The following is a 25,924-nucleotide window of genomic DNA, read 5'->3' on the forward strand; positions in this document are numbered from 1 at the left end:
TCCGCTGTTCACGGGCGCTAACGAGCATGCAATAAACAGTGCATAACAGAGTGGCAAATGGGAAGGTTCGATTGTTACCGTAATGAGAATTGCGAGACGTTAGGATGTCAACTAATTTTGTTTCGTTTGCTTAATCGCAAAATCAGTAAAAACGATTCCTGGAGCCACTCTACTATCAGTGTTCATAGCAAGGTTCCCAGGTACTAATCAGTATTTCCCGAACACTATATAAAGTCACAAGAAATGCTTCACACCACCATGAGATTAAGAATATTTGTCTCCCAGGGCAACATTTAACAAACTGTTCCGCCAGTACGCGATATAACATTTCACGCATTAAATCATGTGTTGCTTCCCCAGAAACTGAGCGTAGATTCCATTCCCAAGCGGGCGCTTGGGAATGTTTCATCTCATCCACCAATCACTATCAACTGTAACACTAATTTTTTATTAGTCTCTGAATGTGAACTGAAGTTTATAGAAATTACTGCTAACAAGTTCTCAGTACAAGTAACGTCAACAGCAAATTTAAACAGTAAATATAAATAACAAAAGGTACACTGCTTGGCGCCAAGCCTAACAGGTGATGTTCCAGCACGATATAGTTTCAACTCACCCCACCGTTCTCACATTCCAAGACCATCTAGGGCTTAGTGGGATGGCTGCTCCTAATGATCCTTGTTTCTTGTTAGCATCCAGTGAATAAAATCTTTCTATATTGAGCGCTGAAACGTGTCGCATGAACTGCACACTTTCGGCTGTGTCGCCGTTTTCAATTGAGTCTGAAATACATGCCGGTGTAACATAGTTAAAAATGCAAAATATGAAACTACCATTGGCTGTTTAGTCGAAAAAATAACCAATAAAACAGACGTACTAGGGGAACGGCATAAACGTTCTTCTTACCATACATCGTTTAAAATGTAATGGGCAACTTAGGAAATGGTAGACATACAACAGGAGTGTAAGTCGTTTAGTAAAACAGTTTACCATATTACCAGACATTAAAATTAAAGCCCGGACATTAAGTATTCCCTGAGCAGCAGTTATGTAACATGCTACATTCTTGTTATATACGTAAGACCATTTGTGACCGTGTAGAGCAATACGTCACGTCCGTCTGGTGAGTGATAAACTTAAGTGGCAATACAGGGTCGCTTTTATCTTTGACTACTCGATAAGCAGTCGAGTCTACGCTTTTTCTGCACACCTACGTCACGCCTTCTCCGACAACCAATGAGCGTTCAGTAGAGTTCTGAGAGATCTGCGTTATCGTAGCGAGCTGTTTAGTGAATTTTTGCTCCATCTATTGTGAGCTGTCATCGCTAACAGTGGTGGCAAGTGGAAAATTCTGCATAAGAAAGCGAGAGGTATAATTTGCAGTATACAAGCTTTCTTCAAGCGCAAAACATGTGTATTCACGTACCATAGCTGTTGCTTGGAACCGACAGTAAGCAATGGCCGTCCGTGGCTCGACCTGCACGAACCGCCATCGTTCGTGAATCGGACTGTAACAGCCCGTAATGTTCGCTAGGCTCATAATTGGTATGTCACACCCATGCTGTATCGTGTTTTCAATTTTACGATGTGCTAGTTGTCAGTGTGTCTTTTTCGCATGAAGATCAAAGTTCGCATGTCAGATTAAAACGCTCTGGATAAAGGTGGATGGCACAAGGGACTGATAGTGGATCATAAACTAGGAGTGCACTTAAGTTACGATAATTTTTGACGACCCTGGGTAAAACATGTCTCGTTAAGAACTTTAATTGCACCGCTGTAACAGCGAGTCGACAAGGCAACTATGATGCAATAAATGACGTAAATATTGGCCAATAACTAAAAAATCAATAAATGTCAAACTGTAATTCTTCATGCTTTCCCGGCGATCTGTTGACATCTTGGATATTCGGGAATCCAGCAGGATGTTCGCGTCGTTCTCGCACGATATTTCAACAGCGTGCCTCGCTGTCTTCTTCAGGTGCTACCTGAGACTGGTCCTTGGGTCGATCGAGTCCAGTATTTATGCCTGGAAGGAGCTGGGCGTTCCCTAATCGGTCCGCGCCGAGTCGAGTGTTCCATCTGTGGTCCGCGCCCGCCAGACTCGGCTTCAACGGACCCTTCCAGTAGCGGATGTTCCGACTGCCGTCGGCGACCGTTTTGGCCGTTGTCAACGGTTGTGGTTGTCATCTGAGGTGTGTCAGACCCGATCTGAGATGTTGGGTACTCTATCTCCTGACTGTTACTGTGATTTCCACTTCTCTTTCGTGCTGGGCGCTCTTTAATCGGTCCGCGCCGCGTCGTGTGTTCCGTCTGAGGTCCGAGCCCGCCAGACGCGGCTACATTGTCTCTCTCTCCGGTCGCCGGTGTCCTCCACTGTCCGCGCCCGGCCTGGCCGTCTTCCGAAGTCGAGTTCATGATCTGGGGTGTGTCAGATCTGGTCTCTAATGTCCGACACCTTGTCTCTTGGCTGTTATCTCGGTCTCCACTTCTATTTCTTGTAGAATCCCGGAATGTCCTGCACTGAGTTTTCACAAGCTCAAGCGCTGAATTCCAGGCGATGGGCAGCCCTCTGTCACCAGTGGTGGCCAACCTATTTATGGAAAGGTTTGAAGAGGAGGCACTCTCTTCAGCCACATTTCAACCCAAGTGCTTTTTTAGGTATGTGGATGATACCTTCGTCATCTGGCCCCATGGTAGAGAGAAATTAGATGAGTTCGTGCTACATCTGAACTCTTGCCATCCGAACATTCAGTTCACAATGGAGATGGAGAAGGATGGATTTCTTCCGTCCTTGGATGTTCTGGTGAAGAGAAAGGCAGAAGGCACATTTGGACACAGTGTGTACTGCAAACCTACGCACAATGACTTATACCTACAAGCCAGCGGTTGCCACCATCCGGCACAGAAGAATGGAGTGCTGAAAACACTGGTCCACAGAGCACAAACTCTGTCAGTCTGGCCACAGAAATAGAACACTTACAATCAGTGTTCAGCGGGAATGGGTACTCCTCCAGATATATCCAGAAGGCACTTCAACCTGCCCACCGGCCAAAGGATCCAGAAGAAGAACCATAAGAGGCAAAGAAGATGGCATACCTGCCATACGCCGGTCCTATCTCTGCCAAGATCAGCAGGATTCTCCAGAAATATGACATCAAGAGCATACTTTGCCCACCCACCAAAATTGGGGCTATGCTGGGGAATGTAAAAGATGACCTGGGGCTACGCAAGCCAGGTATTTACAACATACCATGCCAGTGTGGGATGTCATACATTGGCCAGACAACCAGAACTGTGGACATCAGGTGTAAAGAACACCAGAGACATACCAGACTCAGGCAGGCAACTAAATCAGCCATAGCAGAGCATTGTCTGTAACCTGGTCATTCAATGGATTACAATGACACCAAGATTGTGACACAGACCTCAAGATTTTGAGACAGTGTCATTAAAGAAGCCATTGAGATTAAGGTCACAGACAATGTAATCAACCGTGACTTGGGATACCAAATCAGCACTGCCTCGAATCCAGCGCTTGAGTTTGTGAAAACTCAACGCAGGACACTCCGGGATTCTACAAGAAATAGAAGTGGAGACCGAGAGAACAGCCGTGAGACAAGGTGTCGGACATTAGAGACCAGATCTGACACACCCCAGATCATCTCCAGTCCACTATCATCTAACTTCATCAAGTGTGAGAAATGTAGCATTTACCCGAAGGCATTAACTACACCGTCTGAGGATCGGAAAATAGAAACATCAGGATTTTCTTTATTGTCATCTAAGGATGTGGTGTTGGGAACGTATTGTCTGGGGGGAACTGAAGGTCCCAGATCATGAACTCGACTTCAGAAGGTGGCCAGGCAGGGCGTGGACGGCGGAGGGAACACCGGCGACGAGAGAGGGACAATGTAGCCGCGTCTGGCGGGCGCGGACCTCTGACGGAACACACGACGCGACGCGGACCGATTAGGGAGCGCCCAGCTCCTTCCAGGCATAAATACTGGGATCGATCGACCCAAGGACCAGTCTCAGGTAGCACCTAAAGAAGACAGCGAGGCACGCTGTTGAAATATCGTGCGATTACGACGCGAACATCCGGCTAGATTCCCGAATATCCAAGACGTCAAATGTCAAACTGCTTACCAATATCGTTTCTGAGCTCCTCACAGTGATACAGCGATGCTTTCCGATGTCTGGCCTGCCAGATGATCCTATTTTCTCCCACTATATACATTTCAGGGACTGATCCAGTCATCTTCATCACATATTTGAAGCGATGTGACTTGAGAAACCACTACTAGACCTTCAAAAGCAATGTTAAGTGTTGAGGTACCTGTGGACAATCCGAAAAGCGTGAAATTCCCGTCATTCGGACGTACTTCGGTGTAGCTGAGTACCGTTATCAAGTATTCGAGTACCACAACTGAGAACTATAGTAAAATCTCCCGTATGCAATTGCGGATCTGCACGTCCCGACAGTATTCACGAGGACCAGAACTGAAAATGGAATTATTACAAAAAGTTCCAGGCCATCTGATGTGTATTCGTTTCGTTGTCTTCCTGCTGTCAGTACTCGTGAATGATCTCATTTCTCGCTTCCGTTTCGTTTCTGCTGGACCTTTCTACGAGAATTTAGGCAACGAGTTTCACTTTTTATACAGAATAGAACGTTACGCTGAAAGTTGTTTTTCATAAAACTCTGCAGAATTATTTTAGGTGCATAACTTACAGTACGAAGAAACTTCGTAATCACAAGACTCACGCAACTTTCACAAGATGTTCCGAACTTCACGGGGCCTGGGATGCCGGCGTTGCTCGCAAATACGAACATAATCTGAGTCTCAGAAAGATTTATATGCGCTATGAGTACATAGCTCATGTTTTCCGGACCAGCCACTGACCCGACCGGGACTCCAAAGGTTCCTCCAAGGCATAACAGAAATTTCCCTGATCGTCAGAAGGCAAAATTAAGTTACCAGTATGTGATCCAGGCATCATCAATGAACAGAGGATTTTTATTTGTTGTGGAGGAGGCTTGCCTATGCTCTTGGGTAAAGAATAAGTAAATCGTTGTGTGTTATGGCTGTTGAAGTCAGGGTGTACAATCTCTATGGTGGCAGATAAGCTGACCTTGATATGACAGGATGCAGTGCCATCGACCTCCCAGGACGCGGCTGCGGTGATATAGTGGCAGTTTTTAAACGGTGACCCATCATGGGAACCTTTCTTGTTGAATATGTCTCTCATTCCTTACCAAATGCAGTGGTGCCGTTGGAGCTGCACCGTCGGCGAAGTACAGGGCGTTTCAAAAAGAAAGAGCAGATTTCAAACATTTATTTCTCAAAAACTACAAATGATAGAAACACAATTCAAACGTTTCTTGTCAGAGAAAGGTTCAAAGTTTTTCAATGGTCCGCGCAGAAGTTCCATGCAAATCCGCAGTGGCGCTGGCGTTTGTTTGTAGGAAAATGGCGACGACACCACAGGAACGATCATTTTGTGTGCTGCAATTTGCAAAGTTAGAGTCCATTGTTGGTGTGCAACGTGCATTCCGCCGTCAATTCAACAAACAGCCGCCTCGTCATAAGCAAATTTATGAGTGGCATCACAGATTCGTAGAAGATGGTTGCATCTGCAAGCGAAAAAGCACGGGTCGTCCACGCACATCGGATGAAAATGTCGAGCGTGTCCGTGCAGCTTACGAAAGGAGCCCTAGAAAATCCACGGCACGGGCAAGTCACGAACTAAACATGTCTAAAACAACGGTATGGCGCGTTCTGAGTAACCGTCTGCACATGAAGCCGTACAAACTGCAGTTATTGCAAGCATTGCGTCCTGACGACCACAACAAAAGGTTCGAATTTTCAACTGCAATTCTACAGGACGTGGAAGAGGACAATTTTGCCGAACGATTAATTTTTTCAGATGAATCAACGTTTCACATTTCTGGTAAAGTTAATCGGCATAACGTACGAATTTGGGCGAGTGAAACTCCGAGGGACGTTATTCAACATGAAAGAGACTCACCAAAGGTTAACGTCTTTTGTGCAATTTCGGTAAACAAAGTTTATGGACCTTTCTTTTTCATGGAGAAAACTATCACAGGAACCATTTACCTGGACATGTTAGAAAACTGGCTATTTCCTCAACTTCAGGAAGATTCAAATCACTTCATCTTCATGCAAGATGGCGCCCCACCACACTTCTCTGAACCTGTACGACGGTACCTAAATAACACCATTCCAGGACGGTGGATTGGAAGAGCAGGAGCACAAGATCAATGTCATCGTCTGTGGCCTCCCAGGTCACCAGACCTTACTCCCTGCGATTTTTATTTGTGGGGGTACATAAAGGACTGTGTTTATGTCCCACCTATGCCCGCTACTCTTCAAGAGGTACGACATCGAATTGTTGCGGCCGTGAATTCGGTAACTAAAGACCAGTTGCGTCGTGTGTGGCAAGAAATGAGATACCGGTTTGATATTTGTCGTGTAACAAATGGTGCTCATATTGAGGTACAGTTTTGATATTTGTTGTGTAACATTTGGTACTCATATTGAGTGAAGGACCGTTGGAATTGTGTTTCTATCATTTGTAGTTTTTGAGAAATAAATGTTTGAAATCTGCTCTTTCTTTTTGAAACGCCCTGTATACAGGCGTCAGCAACAGGTCGCCAGGATGGCGCAGCATGGCATGCACCCACAGGCGACAGCGGCTGTTAGCAGGGGGCTCTGAACAGCGCAGCAGCATTGTCACAGAGAGGTGGCGGTGCTGCCAGCGGCCGACAGCGGTGGGCTGAAAGTGTCCACAGCCGCTGGCCTCCTTCTGCAGCTTGGTTCACGCTATGTAAAATCAAACACAGCCTCCAGCATGGGTGATTATGATGGCGTATGTCCACATGGGCTAAAGGACAGCGACAGTGTACACTAATCAGTCAAAATCCGACGTACTATCGATGTAAACTCGAACAGGCGATAGCAACCTCACCTGGAGAAAAGTGACTGCTAGTCAGACAGACACAAGGTGCATGTACACTGAAGAGCCAAAGAAACTGGTACGCCTGCCTAATATCGTGTAGGGCCCCCGCGAGCACGCAGAAGTGCCGCAACACGACTTGACATGGACTCGACTATAATGTCTGAAGTATTGCTGTAGGGAACTGACACCATGAATCCTGCAGGGCTGTCCATAAATCCGTAAGAGTACGAGGGGGTGGAGATCTCTTCTGAACAGCACTTTGCAAGGCATCACAGATATGCTCAATAACGTTCATGTCAGTATGGTGACCAGCGGAAGTGTTTAAACTCAGAAGAGTGTCCCTGAAGCCATTCTGTAGCAACTGTGGACGTATGGTTCAAATGGTTCTGAGCACTATGGGACTCAACTGCTGAGGTCATTAGTCCCCTAGAACTTAGAACTAGTTAAACCTAACTAACCTAAGGACATCACAAACATCCATGCCCGAGGCAGGAGTCGAACCTGCGACCGTAGCGGTCTTGCGGTTCCAGACTGCAGCACCCTTAACCGCACGGCCACTTCGGCCGGCGGACGTCTGGGGTGTCACATTTCCCTGCTGGAGTTGTCCAAGTCTGTCGGAATGCACAATGGACCTGAATCTATGCAGGTGATGAGACAGCATACTTACGTATGTGTCACCTGTCAGTCTTATCTGGGCATGTCTGGGGTCCCGACATCACTCCTCATGCACACGCCCCATACCATTACAATGCCTCCACCAGCTTGAACAGTCCCCTGCTGACATGCAGGGTTCATGGATTCATGAGGTTGTCTCCATAGCCGTACATATCCATCCGTCCGATACAATTTGAAGAGACTCGTCCGACCAGGCAACATATTTTTAGTCAGCAACAGTCCAATGTCGGTGTTGACAGGCCCAAGTGAGGCGTAAAGCTGTGTGTCATGCAGTCATCAAGGGTACACGAGTGGGTCTTCGATTCCGAAAGCCAGTATCGACGATGTTCCGTTGAATGTTTCGCACACAGACAGTGTTGTTGCCCCAGCACTGAAATCTGCAGCAATTTGAAGAAGGGTTGCACTTCTGTCAAGCTGAACGATTCTCTTCAGTCGTCGTTTTTGCCTTTCTTGATGTCGTAGATTTCTTGTTTTGTCGGATTCCTGATATTCATGGTAAACCCGTGAAATGGGCGTACGGGAAAGTCCCCACTTCATTGCCACCTCGGGGATGCTGTGTCCCATCGCTCGTGCGCTGACCATAACACTATGTTCAAACTCACTTAAATCTTGATAACCTGCCATTGTAGCAACAGCAACCGAACTAACAACTGCGCCAGACACTTGTTGCTTATATAGGCGTTGCCGATCGCAGCGTATTCTAGCTATTTACATATCTGTTTATTTAAATACGCTTGCTTATACCAGATTCTTTGGCGCTTCAGTGCAGTATCAACGAGCGTGCTGTCTGTATGCAGAATATGGAAGGCTTGTAATCTGTCTGTGGTTGACTGAAGGCGGATTGTAATGGCCCGGAGGCTTGGCATGAACATTCCCGAAACTGCACGACTTGTCGGATGTCCCAGGAGTGCTGTGGTCTTTGTCTTCAATACAGGTCGACAACAAGGTGAAACAACGTCTGTATGTCGTGGGTTTGGGCAGCCGTCAGTCATTACAGACGTCGGACATCAGAGGGTGGTAAAACAGGGTAGGTGGCGAACTGTGGTGGAATTTTATGCTGGGCAGAGTGCAAGAGTACCTGAACACACAGTGCAACAAACACTCCTAACGATGAGCCTCCGCAGCCGATGACCCATACATGTGCCAGTGTTAACACCACGACAAGGGCCCTGGATGTTGGAGCAGAGGCAGAGTGCTGCATGGTCTGATGAATCCCGATACCTTTTTCATCATACCAGTGGGAGGGGGCGAATCCGTCGTCTTCCAGGGGAACAGCCCCTTTGCATCTGTACTGCAGGACGGAGACCAGATGGCGGAGCTCCATTATTCTCTGGTGAACATTCACGTAGGCATGCATGGGTACAGTGGAGCTCGTGCAGGGCACCATGGCGGATAAGGAGTATATTACACTGGTTGCAGACCACGTACACCACTTCATGACGGTCATATTTCCCAACGGCAGTGGCATTTTGCAACAAGATAATGCTCTATGTCAAGGCCAGGAGTGTGATGAAGTGGTTCGAGGAACACAATGGCAAGTTACAGTTGATGTACTGGCCCCCTAACTCGCCAGATCTGAACCCAATCAAACATATCTGTGACGTCATTGAACGTGGCGTCAGAGCTCGTAGCCCCACTCCGCAGAATCTACGGGAATTAGGTGACTTGTGTGTGTAGATATGGTCCAACTCTCTCTAGCGACCTATGAAGGCGTCATTTCTTCCATGCCATGATGTGTTGCCGCTATTATCCGCGACAAAGGTGGACATACCGGCTGTTAGGTAGGTCGTCACATTCTTCTGGCTGATCAGTGTATATCTGCCCCGAGTGAGGTGCAGTGACTGTGTGACTGCTCAGACAGTGGTGGCCTCCCCCCACAGAGGCGGCTGTCAGCAGATGCTAGTCACCCAGTGGATAACCTGATGGTGTGAAGGTACCAAGTCGACAGCAGTCAGACAATGCTAAGGCAGTGGCCTGCAGCAAATGGTGACGAAGACTGGCGCTAGCAGCTTGGTGGTTTATTTCAGACAGCAGACATGGACTTCGTCTCGGGACTAGTGGCTGGTGTTGACTGCTAACTGAGGATACGAAGCACAGCTGAGAGTGAGAGTCTAAATTAGGTGGCGTATGTATACCAGCCAGACTGGCTAGTTTTTCTAACATGGTAGCACAACTGGCATCTAAGTCACTATAGGCAGAGCTGCAGGATGTAATCACTAGAAAATAAAGATATCATTTGCCCTGGCTTTCCTGCCTTGTCAGCTCCTCCAGAAGCCTTCTCAGCGCTTTATTGTGCCAAAACTCTGACATTAAAAAGCACTGGGCACCGTCTTCTGCAATGTCAGTGCAGTGGATATGTCTTCTTGGATACTGAATACATGTTCTTGTGCCATGGCAGTTAGTTACCGAGCTGACTTGTAATACCCTCTGTTGTGGGACATTTTTCTCCAAACTGCATCGTAACCTTCTATATAATTTCGACAGGGAGATCTCATCTATTTAAATGATTAACTCTGTATAGGTCACGAGGTTCCGATCTCTTGGTATATCTGGGGTATACTAAATGTTCAACCAGCACCTCACACCTTCTTTTGTCATCCTGCTGTATAGACGCAGAAGCTGTGCACCTCGCCAGATGAAGGCTTTCCACAACACTCCTCTCCCCTTCAGTAACTCCAGTTCACCAGACTGTGACCTATTTACATTTCTGAAAAAATCTTAGTAAGGTGTTCCACAGTATGTTTATAATCTGCTCCCTTATTTTTACTCTGACTCAGTGGAAAGAACATTGTTTCTTGGCTGCATATTGAATGAAGAACTACCTTGTAATATTGACCCAGTCTGCTGCTAACTGATGCACTGGGAGCTCAAGTTGTCAGGTGATTTTCCGCCTATAGTAGGTACAGGCTACACAAAGTAGAGTTAGATCCACAATGGTACCAGAAACCGAAACACTGATTGCATGACTTTACTGCATTTCTCATGATGGGATTTCTGTATACGCTGTAGCATCTATTCTGTGGGAATACATCATTTTTGCGTAGCTGTAACTTTATCCAGTGACCACTGCCATTTCTGGTCAAAACCGTTGACTCACCATCCGTCTACATATACATCTACATTATTATTCTGCAGTACGTAGTTAAATGCCTGGCACAGGGTTCATGAAACCACCTTCAAACTATTCCCCTGCCGTTCAACTTCCGAACAACATGTGAGAAATATGAACACTTAAATTTTCCCGTGTGAGCTCTTATTTCTCTTATTTTATTGTGATGATCATTTTCTCGTACGTAGGTAGGCGCCAACAAAATATTTTTGTATTTGGAGGAGAAAATTGGTTATTTAAATTTCACAAGTGAGTCTGCCACAAAGAAAAACACCTTTGTTTTAATTATTGCCTCCTCAATTGCCTTATCATATCAGCGGCACTCTCTCCCAAATTACCCGATGATACAATAGAAGCTGCCCTTCTTTCGTCTTTTTCAATGTTCTCCGTCAATCCTAAGTGATGTGAACCCCAACCACATAGCAGTACTCCAGAAGACGACGTACAAGTGTAGTGTAGGCAGTCTCATTAGCAGGAACAGCAGAGAGCCTATAACACTTCCTTGGGGGACGCCAGTATCACTTCTGTTTTACTCGGTGACTTTCCATCAATTACTATGAACTGCGACTCTTCTGACAGGAAATCACGAATCCAGTCACACAACTGAAACGATACTCCATAGGCACACAATTTAATTAGAAGTCTACTCTGTGGAATGGTGTAAAAAGCCTACTGGAAATCTAAAAATATGGTATCGATTTGACATCCGTTATCATAGCACTCATTACTTCGAGGGAATAAATAGTTAGTTGTGCTGCACAAGAGAGATATTTTCTTAATCCGTTTGTCAATAAATCATGTTCTTTAAGGTAATCCATGATATTCAAACAAAGTATATGAATGCTCGGAAATTCTACTGCAAATGGACGTTAGTGATATGAGTCTGTAATTCAGATTATCACTACTATTTCCTTTTCCTTTCTTGAGTACTGGTGTGACCTGTGCACTTTCCAGTATTAGGTATGGACCTTTTAACTAGCGAGCAGTTGTGTATGATTACAAGGCATGGAGGTATTGTATCAGCATACTCTGTCAGTTGTTCTTCATTTGGAGTCTGGAATATTTACTTCACCATCTTTGGTAAGGAATTTCGGAAAACTGTGTTTAGTAATTCAGCTTTAGTGACACTGTCATCAGTAACATTGCCATTGCTATAGTATAGTGACGCTATTGATTGTGTCTTGCCACTAGTGTACGAGAGTGTTTCGTTGTGGAAACTATTAAAAACATCTCGCATTGAAGTTCGCGCTAAATTTCGTGCTTCTGTAGAACGTTGCCAATCTTGGGATGTTGTGTTGTTCTAAATTTGGCGTGTTGTTTTTGGATCTCCTGCAATAGTGTTCTGATCAGTTTCCTGTACCATGGGGGATCAGTACCATCGCTTAGGAATTGATCTGGTACATATCTCTCAATTGCCGTCAATGTTATTTCCGTGAATTTAAACCACATCGGGTCAACGCTTATGTAGTCAGATTGGAAGATGTGGAGGTTGTCTCTTAGGATGTCATGAAGTGAATTTTTATTCGCTTTTTTAAACAGACATATTTTTGTCTTTATTTTTGGTAGATTTGGATGTTGTCGTTTTCAGTCTTGCTACATGGAACTTGTGCTCACTAACTCCTGTATGCGGCATGACGCTCCCTACTTGCCCAGGATTATTTGTTGCTGGGAGGTCTATTATGTTTTCGCAAACATTTACACTTCGACTGGGTTCCTGAACCAATTGTTCATAATAATTTCTGAGAAAGCATTCAGTACGATTTCTGACGACCTTCTATGCCTAATACCGACTTTAAAAATGAATTTCTGCCAACTTATCGAGAATCGATTGAAGTCACAACCAGCTATAATTGTATGAGATTTGAAATACGACTCAAGTTTTTTTGAACTGTTCACAGTTGAGTCAGTGGGGGGGTTGGTAAAAGGATCAACTTCTTATTAATTTATTTTGACTGTCTATACAATCTCTACTCATACAAACTCACGGGAAGTATCTACATCAGTTTCACCACAAGGAAAGTACTTCTGACAGCAGTAAATATTCCACCACTAACTGTGTTTAACCTATCCTTTCTGAACACGGCAAAGCCCTTTGTGAAAATTTCAGCTGAATTTAAATCCAGCTTTGGCCAGCTTTCTGTACCTGTAACGATCTGAACTTCAGTGCTCTCTATTAGTGCTTGGAGCTCTGGTTCTTTCTCAACACAGCTACGACAATTTATAACTGAAATACCGATTGTTGCTAGGTCAACCCTCGTCGTGTCTTTGCCTTGCACCCTTTCTGACTGATGCCCTTTCTGTAGTTTCCTGAGACCACCTAACCGAGGAAAACGCCCAGTCCCCTCAACACAGCCCCTGATACCCGTGGAGCTGCTTCTTATCAGCTTCATTACTTTATTATCATCAAGATCTTGAATCATCGCGTTACTGCCCTACGAAGGCCACCCTCCCCCCTGGTGCCACCCACCCCCTGCGCATCTGCACCCCCACCCCCACCCCAAGCACCAGCCCCCCTCCCCCCCTTCTCTTGCTGTCAACCAACTGCATACAAGTTCAGCTCCCGTCCTTCCAGCAACGTTTTATGTAATAATTTGATTTGTGAGTGCGCCATCATTTGCTGTCTAGCATGGAGCGCCACCAGCCGCAGCAATGAAGTAATTTATCAATCTGTCCTTAATTGTTATCACTATTATCTGTGTATGTCGTTATAAAAGGGCTTTGTTACTAAAATTGTTACAGATGAGGATATAGAACGTTTCAAATGCCACAGCTGCAGCCACTTTCCACTGACTGTCCTTCTGACCTAGCATCGATTAATTATCTATGCATTAGCACAGCTGCAACAACGGCAGGAATGAGCCTCTGATCCACTGATGGATGTGGACACTTAGAGGTTCTCACCTGACCCACAGCAGCAGCAGTCACCGTCCATAGAATGTCTCCCCAACCTTTCAGATCCCGTGTCGTTCGACTATGACATAGCACAGCCACAACATCAGAGTCCCACAAGAGTACTGTTATTCACCAACACATACAGTGTAACTGCCGGTGGTTCTAAATGCTTGACTATGGTAGGTATATGTCACCTGTGTGCTTTGGTAGTTTAGTTTTTGAATCTCTGCATGTTAACCTAATTTATTAGACACAGTTCTTGCTTTTTCGTGGATTTCTACAGCAGAGTTGCATTGCATGTGTCGATAGTCGTTTACCTGTGTGTGCAATGTAGCTTTCCACGTTCTTTAGTATCGATAGGGACTGTGACTGCTGTGTGCAGATGTGAGCCGAGTTGATGACTCTTCGCTCCCAGCTCTCGGCACCGTGACAGAAAGGCGATGTGAAGGTGCCACACCGAAGTTCTTGAAATGTAAGCGCCTATTCAGCACCGCCCAAGCACATCGTATCTACGACAGAATAGAACGAGCTTTCCTTCGTGAGCGAACTCATACAACACGGAGAGACTTGGCAAGAACGGATCAGGAACTTTTGGACATTTTCTATCAACTAAGCAGCAGAATGCATCGAGACGACTGGGACAAGATCGACAGCATCACTCACAGGGGCATGCAGAACGAACTCGAGCGCTGCACCGAGCGGCAGAAGAAAAAGTTTGAAAGATGCCGGAAGCAGGTCGACAAGGCGATTCCCGACATGTCACACACAGTGGTCAACCTCACTGAACGACAATTGACCGAAGAGGAAGTGTCTGTTCTTCAAAAAGGAGGGAATTTCGCTATCATCCCGAGAACTATACCTATGGAGGACATCATTGCCAACACCGAAGCGGCCATTCGGACCCTTCCTTGTGAAAGGGCAGAGGAAATACGCACTGAAACAGCTAGGATACTGCATTGAGCAAAACCACCAGCTTGCAACCTGAAGAAAGAAGAGCTACAAGCCATTAAGAATCTCAACGCCGACAAGAGTATATTGGCACTGCCTGCCGATAAGGGGAATGAGACCGTCGTAATGAAGACCGAAGATTATGAGCAAAAGATCTGAGACCTACTAGATCCGACGACGTACCGAAAACTAAGCACAGATCCGACGCAGCGTATCACACGGAATACGAATCGATTAATCAAGGAGTCTTCTCTGCCGCCGGACATACAGAGAAACCTGCGCAACACAGAAGCCCTACTACTTTGGCTGTATTGATTACCCAAGATCCACAAGAACAACGTTTCACTAAGACCGATTGTCAGCGCTCCTGGCTCACCGACGTATAAACTGGCTAAACACTTGGCCTCTCTGCTCCAGCCACACGTTGGGAAGAACGACACATACATAAAGGACTCAGGACATTTCATTGAGGAGCTGAAGAAACTAAAACTTGCACCAAACGACATCCTGGTCAGCTTCGATGTTGTTCCTTTGTTTACGAAAGTACCACTCAGTGAGCCTCTGGAGCATATCGGTTCCATTTTCCCGCAAGACATCACAAAGCTCTTCCATGCATTTCTCACCACGAGCTATTTCACGTGGAATGGCGATTTCTACGGACAGCTGGAAGGCGGCGCCATGGGTAGTCCTCTCAGTCCGGTCGTGGCCAACTTCTTCATGGAACAATTCGAAGCACAGGCACTGGACTTGGCGACTTGCAAACCTAAAGTGTGTTACAGGCACGTCGATCACACTTTCGTTGCGTGGAGCCATGGTGAAGAACAGCTCGGTGACTTCCTAAGACACATGAACAGCCTCCATGCCAACATAAAATTTACCATGGAAGTAGAAAAGGACAAAAAACTGCCATTTCTAGATGTGCTGGTCACAAGGGATGGTGAAACCCTGGGACACAGCGTGTATCTAAAACCGACACACACGGACCGGTACCTGCACAAACTATCAAACCACCACCCGAGCTAAAAAAGAGGCATGATTAATACGCTCGTAACGCGAGCAGGACGATTATGTGAGCCGAAGCACGTCAGATGCGAAATGCAACACCTGGAAAGTGTTCTGAGGAGCAATGGGTACTCCACAAGTTATATTAGAAGTGTAACAGAGCCAAACACTCGGCGAAGGAAGGAATCAGAAAATAGATGTCTCGTACGGCCTTTCTGCCATAGATTCCCAGAGAATCGGCCGTATATTGCGCAAACACGGCGTAAAGACGAATTTCAAACCGACAGGGAAGATCAAAGAGTGTCTTAGATCGGCAAAGGAGAAAATGGACCCATTTGCAATGTTGGGAGTATATCGTATACCATGCACATGCGGAAAAGTTAATGTCGGAATGACTGGACGATCAATCAACACCAGGATCAAAGAACATAAGCGACATTGCAAGCTGGGGCAGGTGGAGAAATCGGCCGTGGCAGAGCAAGCACTGAGTGAGACTGACCACGTAATAAAATTCGCCGACACGGAAGTTCTGGCTGTAGAGAAGCATTATCATACGCGCTTGTTCAGAGAAGCTGCAGAAATACAAAAACACGCGAACAGTTTCAACAAGAAAGAGGAAAGCCTTAAGGTAAACTTACCCTGGCTTCCTGTACTGCAGCGAACGACCGTCGCAGGTAGCAAGAGGAGAACCGCACCGGAAATGACCTTGGAGAAGCCCTCGGACGTTGGCGCGCCAGGTACATGTAGTCTGCGGCCGCGAGCTCGGCTCCAGTTCACCACCGGCAATGGAGGGTGAAGCTTTGACAATGCCAGCCACTTGTGCTGGCGAAGCGTCAGTAAAATCATTAGATGGACGTCGGCCGAAGAAACCGATACAGAAACCAATAGGCAGTTTGTCATTATGAGTTACCTCAAAGAGAATGGTCTATTGACACACAGCCAACATGGATTTAGAAAACATCGTTCTTGTGAAACACAACTAGCTCTTTACTCACACGAAGTGTTGTATGCTATTCAGAAGTGATTTCAAATTGATTCCGTATTTCTAAATTTCCAGAAGGCTTCTGACACAGTACCTCATGAGTGGCTTGTAATCAGATTGTGTGCTTATGGGATATCGTCTCAGTTACTCGACTAGATTCGTGGTTTCCTGTCAGCGAGCTCACAGTTCTTAATAACTGACGGAAAGTCATCGAGTAAAACAGAAGTGATTTCTGGTGTTCCTCAACGTACTGTTATAGGCTCCCTGCTGTTCCTTATCAATATAAACTATTTAGGAGATATTCTGAGCAATCGTCTTAGGTTTTTTGCAGATAATGATGTCGTTTATCGTCTATTATAGTCATCAGAAGATCAAAACCAATTGCAAAGCGAATTAGATAAGATATCTGTATGGTACAAAAATCGGTAATTGATCCTAAATAATGAAAAGTGTGAGGTGTTCCATATGAGTGCTAAAAAGTATCCGTTAAACTTGGGTTTCACGATAAATCAATCAAAACTGAAGGCCGTTAATTCAACTAAATATCTAGGAATTACAATTACAAACAACTTAAATTGGAAAGAATACATATAAAATGTTGTGGGGAAGGCGATCGAAAGACTGCGACTTATTGGCAGAACACTTGGAAGATGCAACACATCTACAAGAGATACTGCGTCCACTGCGCTTGTCCGTCCTCTTTTGGAGTACTGCTGCACGGTGTGGGATCCTTACAAGATTATCGAGAAATACGGGAGAGAGTGTCACGAACGTGATCCAGGATTTTGGGTGGGCATCATTAAAACAAAGGCATTTCTCGTTGCGTCGGGATCGTTTCACGAAATTTCAGTCACCTACTTTCTCTTCCGAATGCGAAAATATTTTTTTGACGCCGACCTACATAGAGAGAAACGACCATCATAACAAAATAAGGGAAATCAGAGCGCGCACGGAAAGATTTAGGTGTTCCTCTTTTCCGCCCACTGTTCGAAAGAGGAATAGTAGAAAATTAATGCGAAGGTGGTTAGATGGACACTCTGCCGGGCACTTAAGTGTGATTTGCAGTGTGTCCATGTACGAGGGTCACTCCGAAAGAAATGCACACTTTTTTTTTAAATCCATCTTTTATTCTACATGTTTGAAAGTGTGTAGATACATCCTTTAAGAACAATATTTTCATTTCTCCACATAATTTCCATCGCTCTCAACTGCCTTACGCCATCTTGGCACCAGCGCCTGTATACCCGCACGGTAAAATTATGGACCAACCCGTTGGAGCCACTGTTTGGCAGCGTGCACAAGGGAGTTATCATCTTCAAACCTTGCTCCACGAAGAGAGTCTTTCAGTTTTCCAAAGAGATGATAGTCACATGGAACCAGATCAGGACTGTAAGACGGGTTTTTCAGTGTTGTCCATCCGAGTTTTGTGATCGCTTCCATGGTTTTTTGACTGATATGTGGCCGTGCATTGTCGTGCAACAGCAAAACATCCTGCTTTTGCCGATGTGGTCGAACACGACTCAGTCGAGCTTGAAGTTTCTTCAGTGTCGTCACATATGCATCAGAATTTATGGTGGTTCCACGTGTCATGATGTCCACAATCAAGAGTCCTTCTGAATCGAAAAACACCGTAGTCATAGCTTTTCCAGCAAAAGGTGTGGTTTTGAATTTTTTTTTCTTGGGTGAATTTGTATGATGCCACTCCATTGATTGCCTCTTCGTCTCTGATGAAAAATGACGGAACCATGTTTCATCACCTGCCACAATTATTAGAAGAAATTCATCTCCACCATTTTCGTATTGTTCCAAAAGTTCGCTGCATACCGTTTTTCTTGTTTCTTTGTGAGCCACTGTCAACATCCTGGGAACCCACCTGGTACAAACCTTTTTTAACGCCAACAATTTCAGTATTCTTCAAACAGTTTCTTCCCCTATATCAACGTAGCGTAACAGTTCGTTCACTGTGATGCGTCTGTCAGCAGTCACCAATTCGTTAACTCTCTGCACATTGTCTGGAATGTGTGCAGTACGTGGCCTGCCGCTGCGAGGGTAATACTCAATACTGCCGTGCCCGCTTTCATCACGTAACCTGCTTGCCCACTGACTAACTGTACTGCGATCGACAGCAGCATCTCCATACACCTTTTTCAACCTCTTTTGGATGTTTCCCACTGTCTCGTTTTCACAGCACAGGAATTCTATCACAGCACGTTGCTTCTGACGAACGTCAAGTGTAGCAGCCATCTTGAAGACATGCAGTGACGGCGCCACTCACGGGAACAGGTTGAACTAAGTTTGAAAACAAGCAGGAAGGATGTATCTACACACTGTAAAACTTTCACACATGCAGAATGAAAATTGTATTTTTACAAAAATAGTGTGCATTTCTTTTGGAGTAACCCTAATAGATGTAGATGCAAATGTATGGCGAAGGAAACTTAGAACAAACTCATGGAACACAAACTTTTATCTAAAAGATGCAAATATTGTTAAACTTAAAGACCTGTATTACGCATTATCAGTTGCAACAGACAGATTGTGCCACTGACGCCCATACTTACGAGGGGTGTACTATGAAGTGTTTCTGCAACAACAGTGTAACTATAGTGCAAGTGGAGCAACGCATCAGTGTTCACTTGTTAAATTGATATTGAAGGTCCAGCGATATGAGCTTGAAGGTCCTAAGAAAGACCTCTTCAGGTATATTTCCTCCATCGATTCTGATTGAGAGATCATTAGGACAGTTCGGTCTCATCTAACAGTTTTTTCTCGCTTAGCGCCACCCAGCGAAAATGTGCAGGGTAGCAGAGGGGTACGACCAGTGCACGTGAGCAGCAGTGGTCCCTCAGCTCAGTGAAGCAATGTGCCTAATCACTAGGTGTATACGCACTGGATACCGGCACTTGGCGATATTCCATCACCACCCCTAAAATGATCACAGACATTGCTCAACACGTGGACAAGAATAACAAGCAAACAAGAATAACCAATTCAGCGTCTGCCGCCGTTAGCTGAGTGGTCAGCGTGGCGGAATGCCACGCCAAGGGGCCCGGGCTCGATTCCCGACCGGGGCAGGAGATTTCCTCCGCTCAGGGATTGGGTGTTGTGTCCTCATCATCATTTCATCCCCATCTCCGACGCGCAAGTCGCTTAATGTGGCGTCGAATGCAATAGGTACTTCCCCTGAGCGGACGAACTTGCCCGAATGGGGGACTCCCGGCCCACAATGCCATACGCTCATTTCCATTACCAACTCAGTCAGAAATTTCATCACGTGAACCCCCGCAACTGAGGTCTAAGAAACCGTCGTGGCGTGCAAAAATCAGCCTGCAGGACATAAACTTCGGCATCTAAAACGTCAGGACCGATCATTGGCAGGGACAATCTCGTGTAAGGCAACACTTAATGAAAACTACCTGCGAGCGACCAGCAGGTTTTCATCTACCCGGACAACACCGGTGAACACTGAATCTCATCAGAACTGACCCAGGCAGATGTGGAACATTGCTACACGACAGAAGTCTTCCTCTGAATGTGACTGCGATGAAGGGCAGCGAACCATACATCATTTAACATTTGAATGTTCCCTCAGAGCATTCGAAGTTACAGTGGAAGACCTTCACAGTTTGTCTACTGAAGCTTCTGATTCGATTTCAAACCTGGACTAAGAGCTGAAATCCATTACCCATTACTCATGCGAAATCTATGCATTTGTTGAAAAACAATTGTCTACATTTCTCTGTCAGCGTAAGATAAATAAAAAGATGGACACACTGCAGATCACACTTAAGTGCCTGGCAGAGAGTCCATCGAACCACCTTCGCAATAATTTTCTACTATTCCTCTTTCGAACAGCGGGCGGAAAAACTAACACCTATATCTTTCCGTGCGAGCTCTGATTTCCCTTATTTTGTTATGGTGGTCGTTTCTCTCTATGTAGGTCGGCGTCAACAATTTTTTACTGAAGAATAAAAGAGATACCTGTTGCAAAGTGTCATCTGTCGCTTCTTGTCGAATGGCTCGAAGTGCTGTGATCATGTACTGTTGACTTTCTGCAACATTACAGTACATGAGACCTGGTGCTACCAACACCATCCAGAGACCAAGCGACAGTCAATGTCATGGTCCTAACCGTGGTCTGTGTCTCCCAAAACAAGTCGGCTGGCAAAATCCAAGATTAAGATGATGTTGATCGCCTTTCTCGACAGATGTAGATGCAAATGTATGGTGAGGGCTTGAGTCATCACGAATCTACACCTGAGGAAGGTAAGGAAGACGATGAACACCATGCCAATAAATGTCGCTGGGTCACTGGATCGTAATGAAAGCACTGGGTCTCATCTCCTGTAATGATGTGGATATCCAGTAATGCGGCACCACAATGTTTCGGTCAGTACCCTAAGAAGCGTTTGCTGACAGTTTGAACAGCTTTAAAATTCATATCTGAAAAATCCTGTAGCTCTGAAAGCCCAAAAAAAGTTTTTTGTTTTGTAACTCTTGTTTCTTTCTTTTTTGAAAGCATTCACCAAACTTTTCAGATGTACTTCGCACAAGTCGTTCAAATGCTTTTGAACATGGTGCAAAATTCAGGTGTGTGTGTGTATGTGTGTGTGTGTGTGTGTGTGTGTGTGTGTGTGTGTGTGTGTGTGTGTGTGTAAAGAGACAGGGCGCATGCGTATGTGCAAGTTCTTACATATTTTTGATAAATAATTCAGGTTGTTAAGATACTTTTGAACATGCACCCGTACCGTGATCTTGGAGTGTCTACAAAGCACAACCGAGATAGGTCAGCCTTCTTGTATTTTGAAGATCACCAACTAGCACAATATCCCTCCACTTTCGTCTTGCATTTTTTTTAAATTTCCTAATGTTGCCATCTTGCCTTTTTCACTGACTGCAGAACCAACTAGCGGCAGCTGCTTGAACTGTGTGTGAAAGGCCCTATAGCTTCTACTGGCATATCGACGAAAGTTCAGAGGAGTATTGTACCTGAAGGATGGTGTAACTAGGAACACATCACGTTTTCTGCTCAGTACTTCATTCTAGTGACTGGTTTTAGAATCACATGAATGACATTGCACCAAAAACCGCCATAAGCAGTGTCGGTCATTTTCTGCTGTTTTTGTTGTTGCTAGACATAAGGTTGTGTTTTCTTCAGCATTTCTAAATATTATGAGTTTTACGTGTTTAAGTACTGCATAATACTCGTATATCAAAACTATTTGGAACGTACATATTGATAATTCTTCATTACATAATTTTATGGCAAATAAAAATTCTATATATTTTGAAAACTAGTTACATAATGTGTGGTCAGTTAAGCAATTCTTCATCGATTATGCACCATCTTGTACCTTGAAACAAAAGAAATCTTTTAACATGGAACATGCGATGTTTGCAAATTAACTGAGTTGTTTAATGTCTGAACAATTTCATCAGTCTTGAAAATAGAAAACTGTCATTTTCCAATAATTTCAGTTACAAAATATATTTAACTCATAACTGGTTGTTGATAAATCTTCTGCTTAATTTGATTTCACTCATTGATTATTGGTGTGTAGTAGAGTAATAATGTAACAGACGACTCAGTACACTAATGACAATATTTTCCTCGATTGCACCACTTCTAAATTTCAATTAAATATTTGAGGGGCAAGTGCTTGTAGTAGGGAACTGAGTAAATGACTACCAAAGTTAAATGACTATTTATAAATTATGTGAGTCACTATCGAAACATCAGATACTTTTCCCCAACGGTCGCTTAGTTTACGTATAGTTGTAGGTAAGGTTAGAGATTGAAGATTACAGTGCCACTGCATTATTTTTTGAAATGTATTAAAAATTCTTAGACTCCATGCGTCACGAAACGTTTTATAGTGAAACGAGTTCAAGTGCAAAAACATTTTACTTGCTGTGGTGTATTTTGAAGATTTTTTGGTACAGCACACATGATATACATAGCATGATACATGTTCTTTATAAAGTTAGGATTTGTAAGTATTTAAAACGAAATTAATGTAACAAGCTGAAAAGCAATAGGTAAATAGCAAACAAAACTAAAATACAAAACGAAAATATGTTGGGTAAATTCCAATGCATATGAGAGGTTATTTACTGACACTTTCTGTAATCCTCTCACAGTCAGTGTCTCTCGAATCATAATCATTTCCTGCTGTAGTATCTATTGAAGAATCTCGTTCTTGGGCATCACTTGTGATGCTGTACCGTTGTGCTGTGCGTTTTTGACTCTTCCTTGTCCTCTTCTTTGATTACTCGCACGTCTTATTCTTTCTCTGCTCTCCCTTTTTACATTCGCAGTACCTGTTGCCTGGATATGGGATATATTTTATGGAATTCACGATAAAATGGAGAGAGGTCATTCTTCTCATTCTTCAAGATTTTCACATTTCTCAAATTTTCTTTCAGACTCATCTTGATTCAATGGCTGTAGAAGAGGTGTTGGTGGGTGACCAATTTTGGACCTCCTAAAATCCACTTCTATAAACTCAAGATCAGTCTTCAGTGAATGTTTGAACTCCTTTGTTAGAGGGTTTTCTTTGCTCGTTGGGATCCATGTGGTATTCCTTCGGCGTATTTTGTTTCCTTCTGTGTCTTTAATAACTTTATCCTTTACCATAGCATCCATGGCTTTAACTGAGAGAAAGCTTTCCTGTTTCGGCTTCCACTACGGAAAACGTTCTGCTAACCTGCCCCACTTCTTCCATCCTATCTTGGGGAACAAATGGATATCTGAAGTGTTTATCTTTCTAGAGAAACTAAAATCTTTATCACATTCCATATATGTACCGCTAGGTTCAAGGACCTTATTATCCATTGTGCCAATAAGCTGATTTAGCCTCAAGCTGTACAAGCGTTATTTCAAAATATGACGAATTCAAAGATGCATTAAATATTACTGTAAGCACTCTAAATAGTACACACATCAAGTTATTCCTGTACTTCCAGAAAAATACATATCCGAACCTTCATTAAAGATAGTAACAATTCTTCTATTGTTTATCATTTCTCTTATACCAGTTGTATTTTAAACGCAGTCGAGGCATTGGTTCAGAGCTTTAAGTTTTTCATCACATAATGCGGCATTATGCAGGAAAGAGGTTGTACTTCTTTTACTCGGTAGGGATCCATACTTTAACTATCCAGATTTTCTTGTGAAATCTCACTTGTGCCATGTGTACTCTCAGCCCTTCATTTCTTCCTAGATACCTTGGAACTTGTTTCCATATTTGAAAAAACGTTATTTTTTCGGACAAATCGATGTAATTTCAGTAAAAGACTGGAGCACACACAAAGTGAACGCTATCATTCAAAAACATAATAAGAAAATATATTAAAGTTCCATAACAGGGCTGACAAGAGAAAAAGTCCGAAAAGTGTTCTATACTTTATAGACCAAACTTCTATACAAATCACCAGCAGATATAAACCGAAGAGCGAACATCAGTGTGGTTGTAACCGATACACAGTCTTTCACTCTGGTACTGGTTTTACTAATGTTCGGACGAATTGCTTTTAAACAATATATTCTAAATAGTTTTTCAGCGTTCTGGAAAAGGTACGTAGCCAACATCAGTTCACGAGGCAATGGTTCGGAAGCAGTTCACTTACTCAAACAAGAATGCATCCATAAAGCGTGATTTCTCGTTTTCTTGGTAGCTTTTTTTCCTTCTGGAAATAAAATGCAGGAGAATCGCACTAACTTCCACTAGTTTGCTTTCATACTTATGGTGACTATATACAGAGCTGTGTAAGCATTTTTGGCCTGCAAATTGATTACTGGATGTACTGTTGGGTAACAGTGACCAGCGATATTGACAAACATTTGGCTGAAATTCGTGTGACTAGCAATGTTACCAGGCAGCATTGACAGTCTGTATTGCCTCCAATTTTATGGCCCCTGTATACGTACCTGAACTGGTTGTTGTTGTTGTGGTCTTCAGTCCTGAGACTGGTTTGATGCAGCTCTCCATGCTACTCTATCCTGTGCAAGTTGCTTCATCTCCCAGTACGCACTGCAGCCTACATCCTTCTGAATCTGCTTAGTGTATTCATCTCTTGGTCTCCCTCTACGATTTTTACCTTCCACGCTGCCCTCCAATACTAAATTGGTGATCCCTTGATGCCTCAGAACATGTCCTACCAACCGATCCCTTCTTCTAGCCAAGTTGTGCCACAAACTCCTCTTCTCCCCAATTCTATTCAATACCTCTTCATTTGTTATGTGTTCTGGCCATCTAATCTTCAGAATTCTTCTGTAGCACCACATTTCGAAAGCCTCTATTCTCTTCTTGTCCAAACTATTTATCGTCCATGTTGCACTTCCATACATGGCCACACTCCATACATATACTTTTAGAAACGACTTCCTGACGCTTAAATCTGTACTCTATGTTAACAAATTTCTCTTCTTCAGAAACGCTTTCCTTGCCATTGCCAGTCTACGTTTTATGCCCTCTCTACTTCGACCATCGTCAGTTATTTTGCTCCCCAAATAGCAAAATTTCTGTTCTACTTTAAGTGTCTCATTTCCTAACCTAATTCCCTCAGCATCACCCGACTTAATTCGACTACATTCCATTATCCTCGTTTTGCTTTTGTTTATGTTCTATCTTATACCCTCCTTTCAAGACACTGTCCATTCCGTTCAACTACTCTTCCAAGTCCTTTGCTGTCTCTGACAGAATTACAATGTCATCGGCGAATCTTAAAGTTTTTATTTCTTCTCCATGGATTTTAATACCTACTCCGAATTTTTCTTTTGTTTTCTTTACTGCTTGCTCAATATACAGATTGAATAACATCGGGGAGAGGCTACAACCCTGTCTCACTCCCTTCCGAACCACTGCTTCCCTTTCATGTCCCTCGACTCTTATAACTACCATCTGGTGTCTGTACAAATTGTAAATGGACTTTCGCTCCGTGTATTTTACCCCTGCCACCTTCAGAATTTGAAAGAGTATTCCAGTCAACATTGTCAAAAGCTTTCTCTAAGTCTACAAATGCTAGAAACGTAGGTTTGTCTTTCCTTAATCTCTTTTCTAAGATAAGTCGTAGGGTCAGTATTGCATCACGTGTTCCAATATTTCTACAGAATCCAAACTGATCTTCCCTGAGCTCGGCTTCTACCAGTTTTTCCATTCGCCTGTAAAGAATTCGCGTTAGTATTTTGCAGCTATGACTTACTAAACTTATAGTTCGGTAATTTTCACATCTGTCAACACCTGCTTTCTTTGGAATTGGAATTATTATATTCTTCTTGAAATCTAAGGATATTTCGCCTGTCCCATGCATCTTCCTCACCAGATGGTAGAGTT

The 25,924-nt window shown here is 44.0% G+C and overlaps 1 protein-coding gene across 1 annotated transcript in view; it reads left to right on the forward strand.

The window, feature by feature from the left end:
- The first annotated feature begins 1,424 nt into the window (after positions 1-1,424).
- LOC124622926 (nose resistant to fluoxetine protein 6-like) overlaps positions 1,425-25,924 on the forward strand; it is a 206,631-nt gene continuing 182,131 nt past the window's right edge. The window contains exon 1 of the mRNA XM_047148716.1: positions 1,425-1,545. Coding sequence (XP_047004672.1) covers positions 1,524-1,545 — 22 coding nt within the window. The 5' untranslated portion in view covers positions 1,425-1,523. The remainder of the gene's footprint in view (positions 1,546-25,924) is intronic.

Source organism: Schistocerca americana, chromosome 7 (genome assembly GCF_021461395.2).
Source record: "Schistocerca americana isolate TAMUIC-IGC-003095 chromosome 7, iqSchAmer2.1, whole genome shotgun sequence".
Taxonomy (NCBI): domain Eukaryota; kingdom Metazoa; phylum Arthropoda; class Insecta; order Orthoptera; family Acrididae; genus Schistocerca; species Schistocerca americana.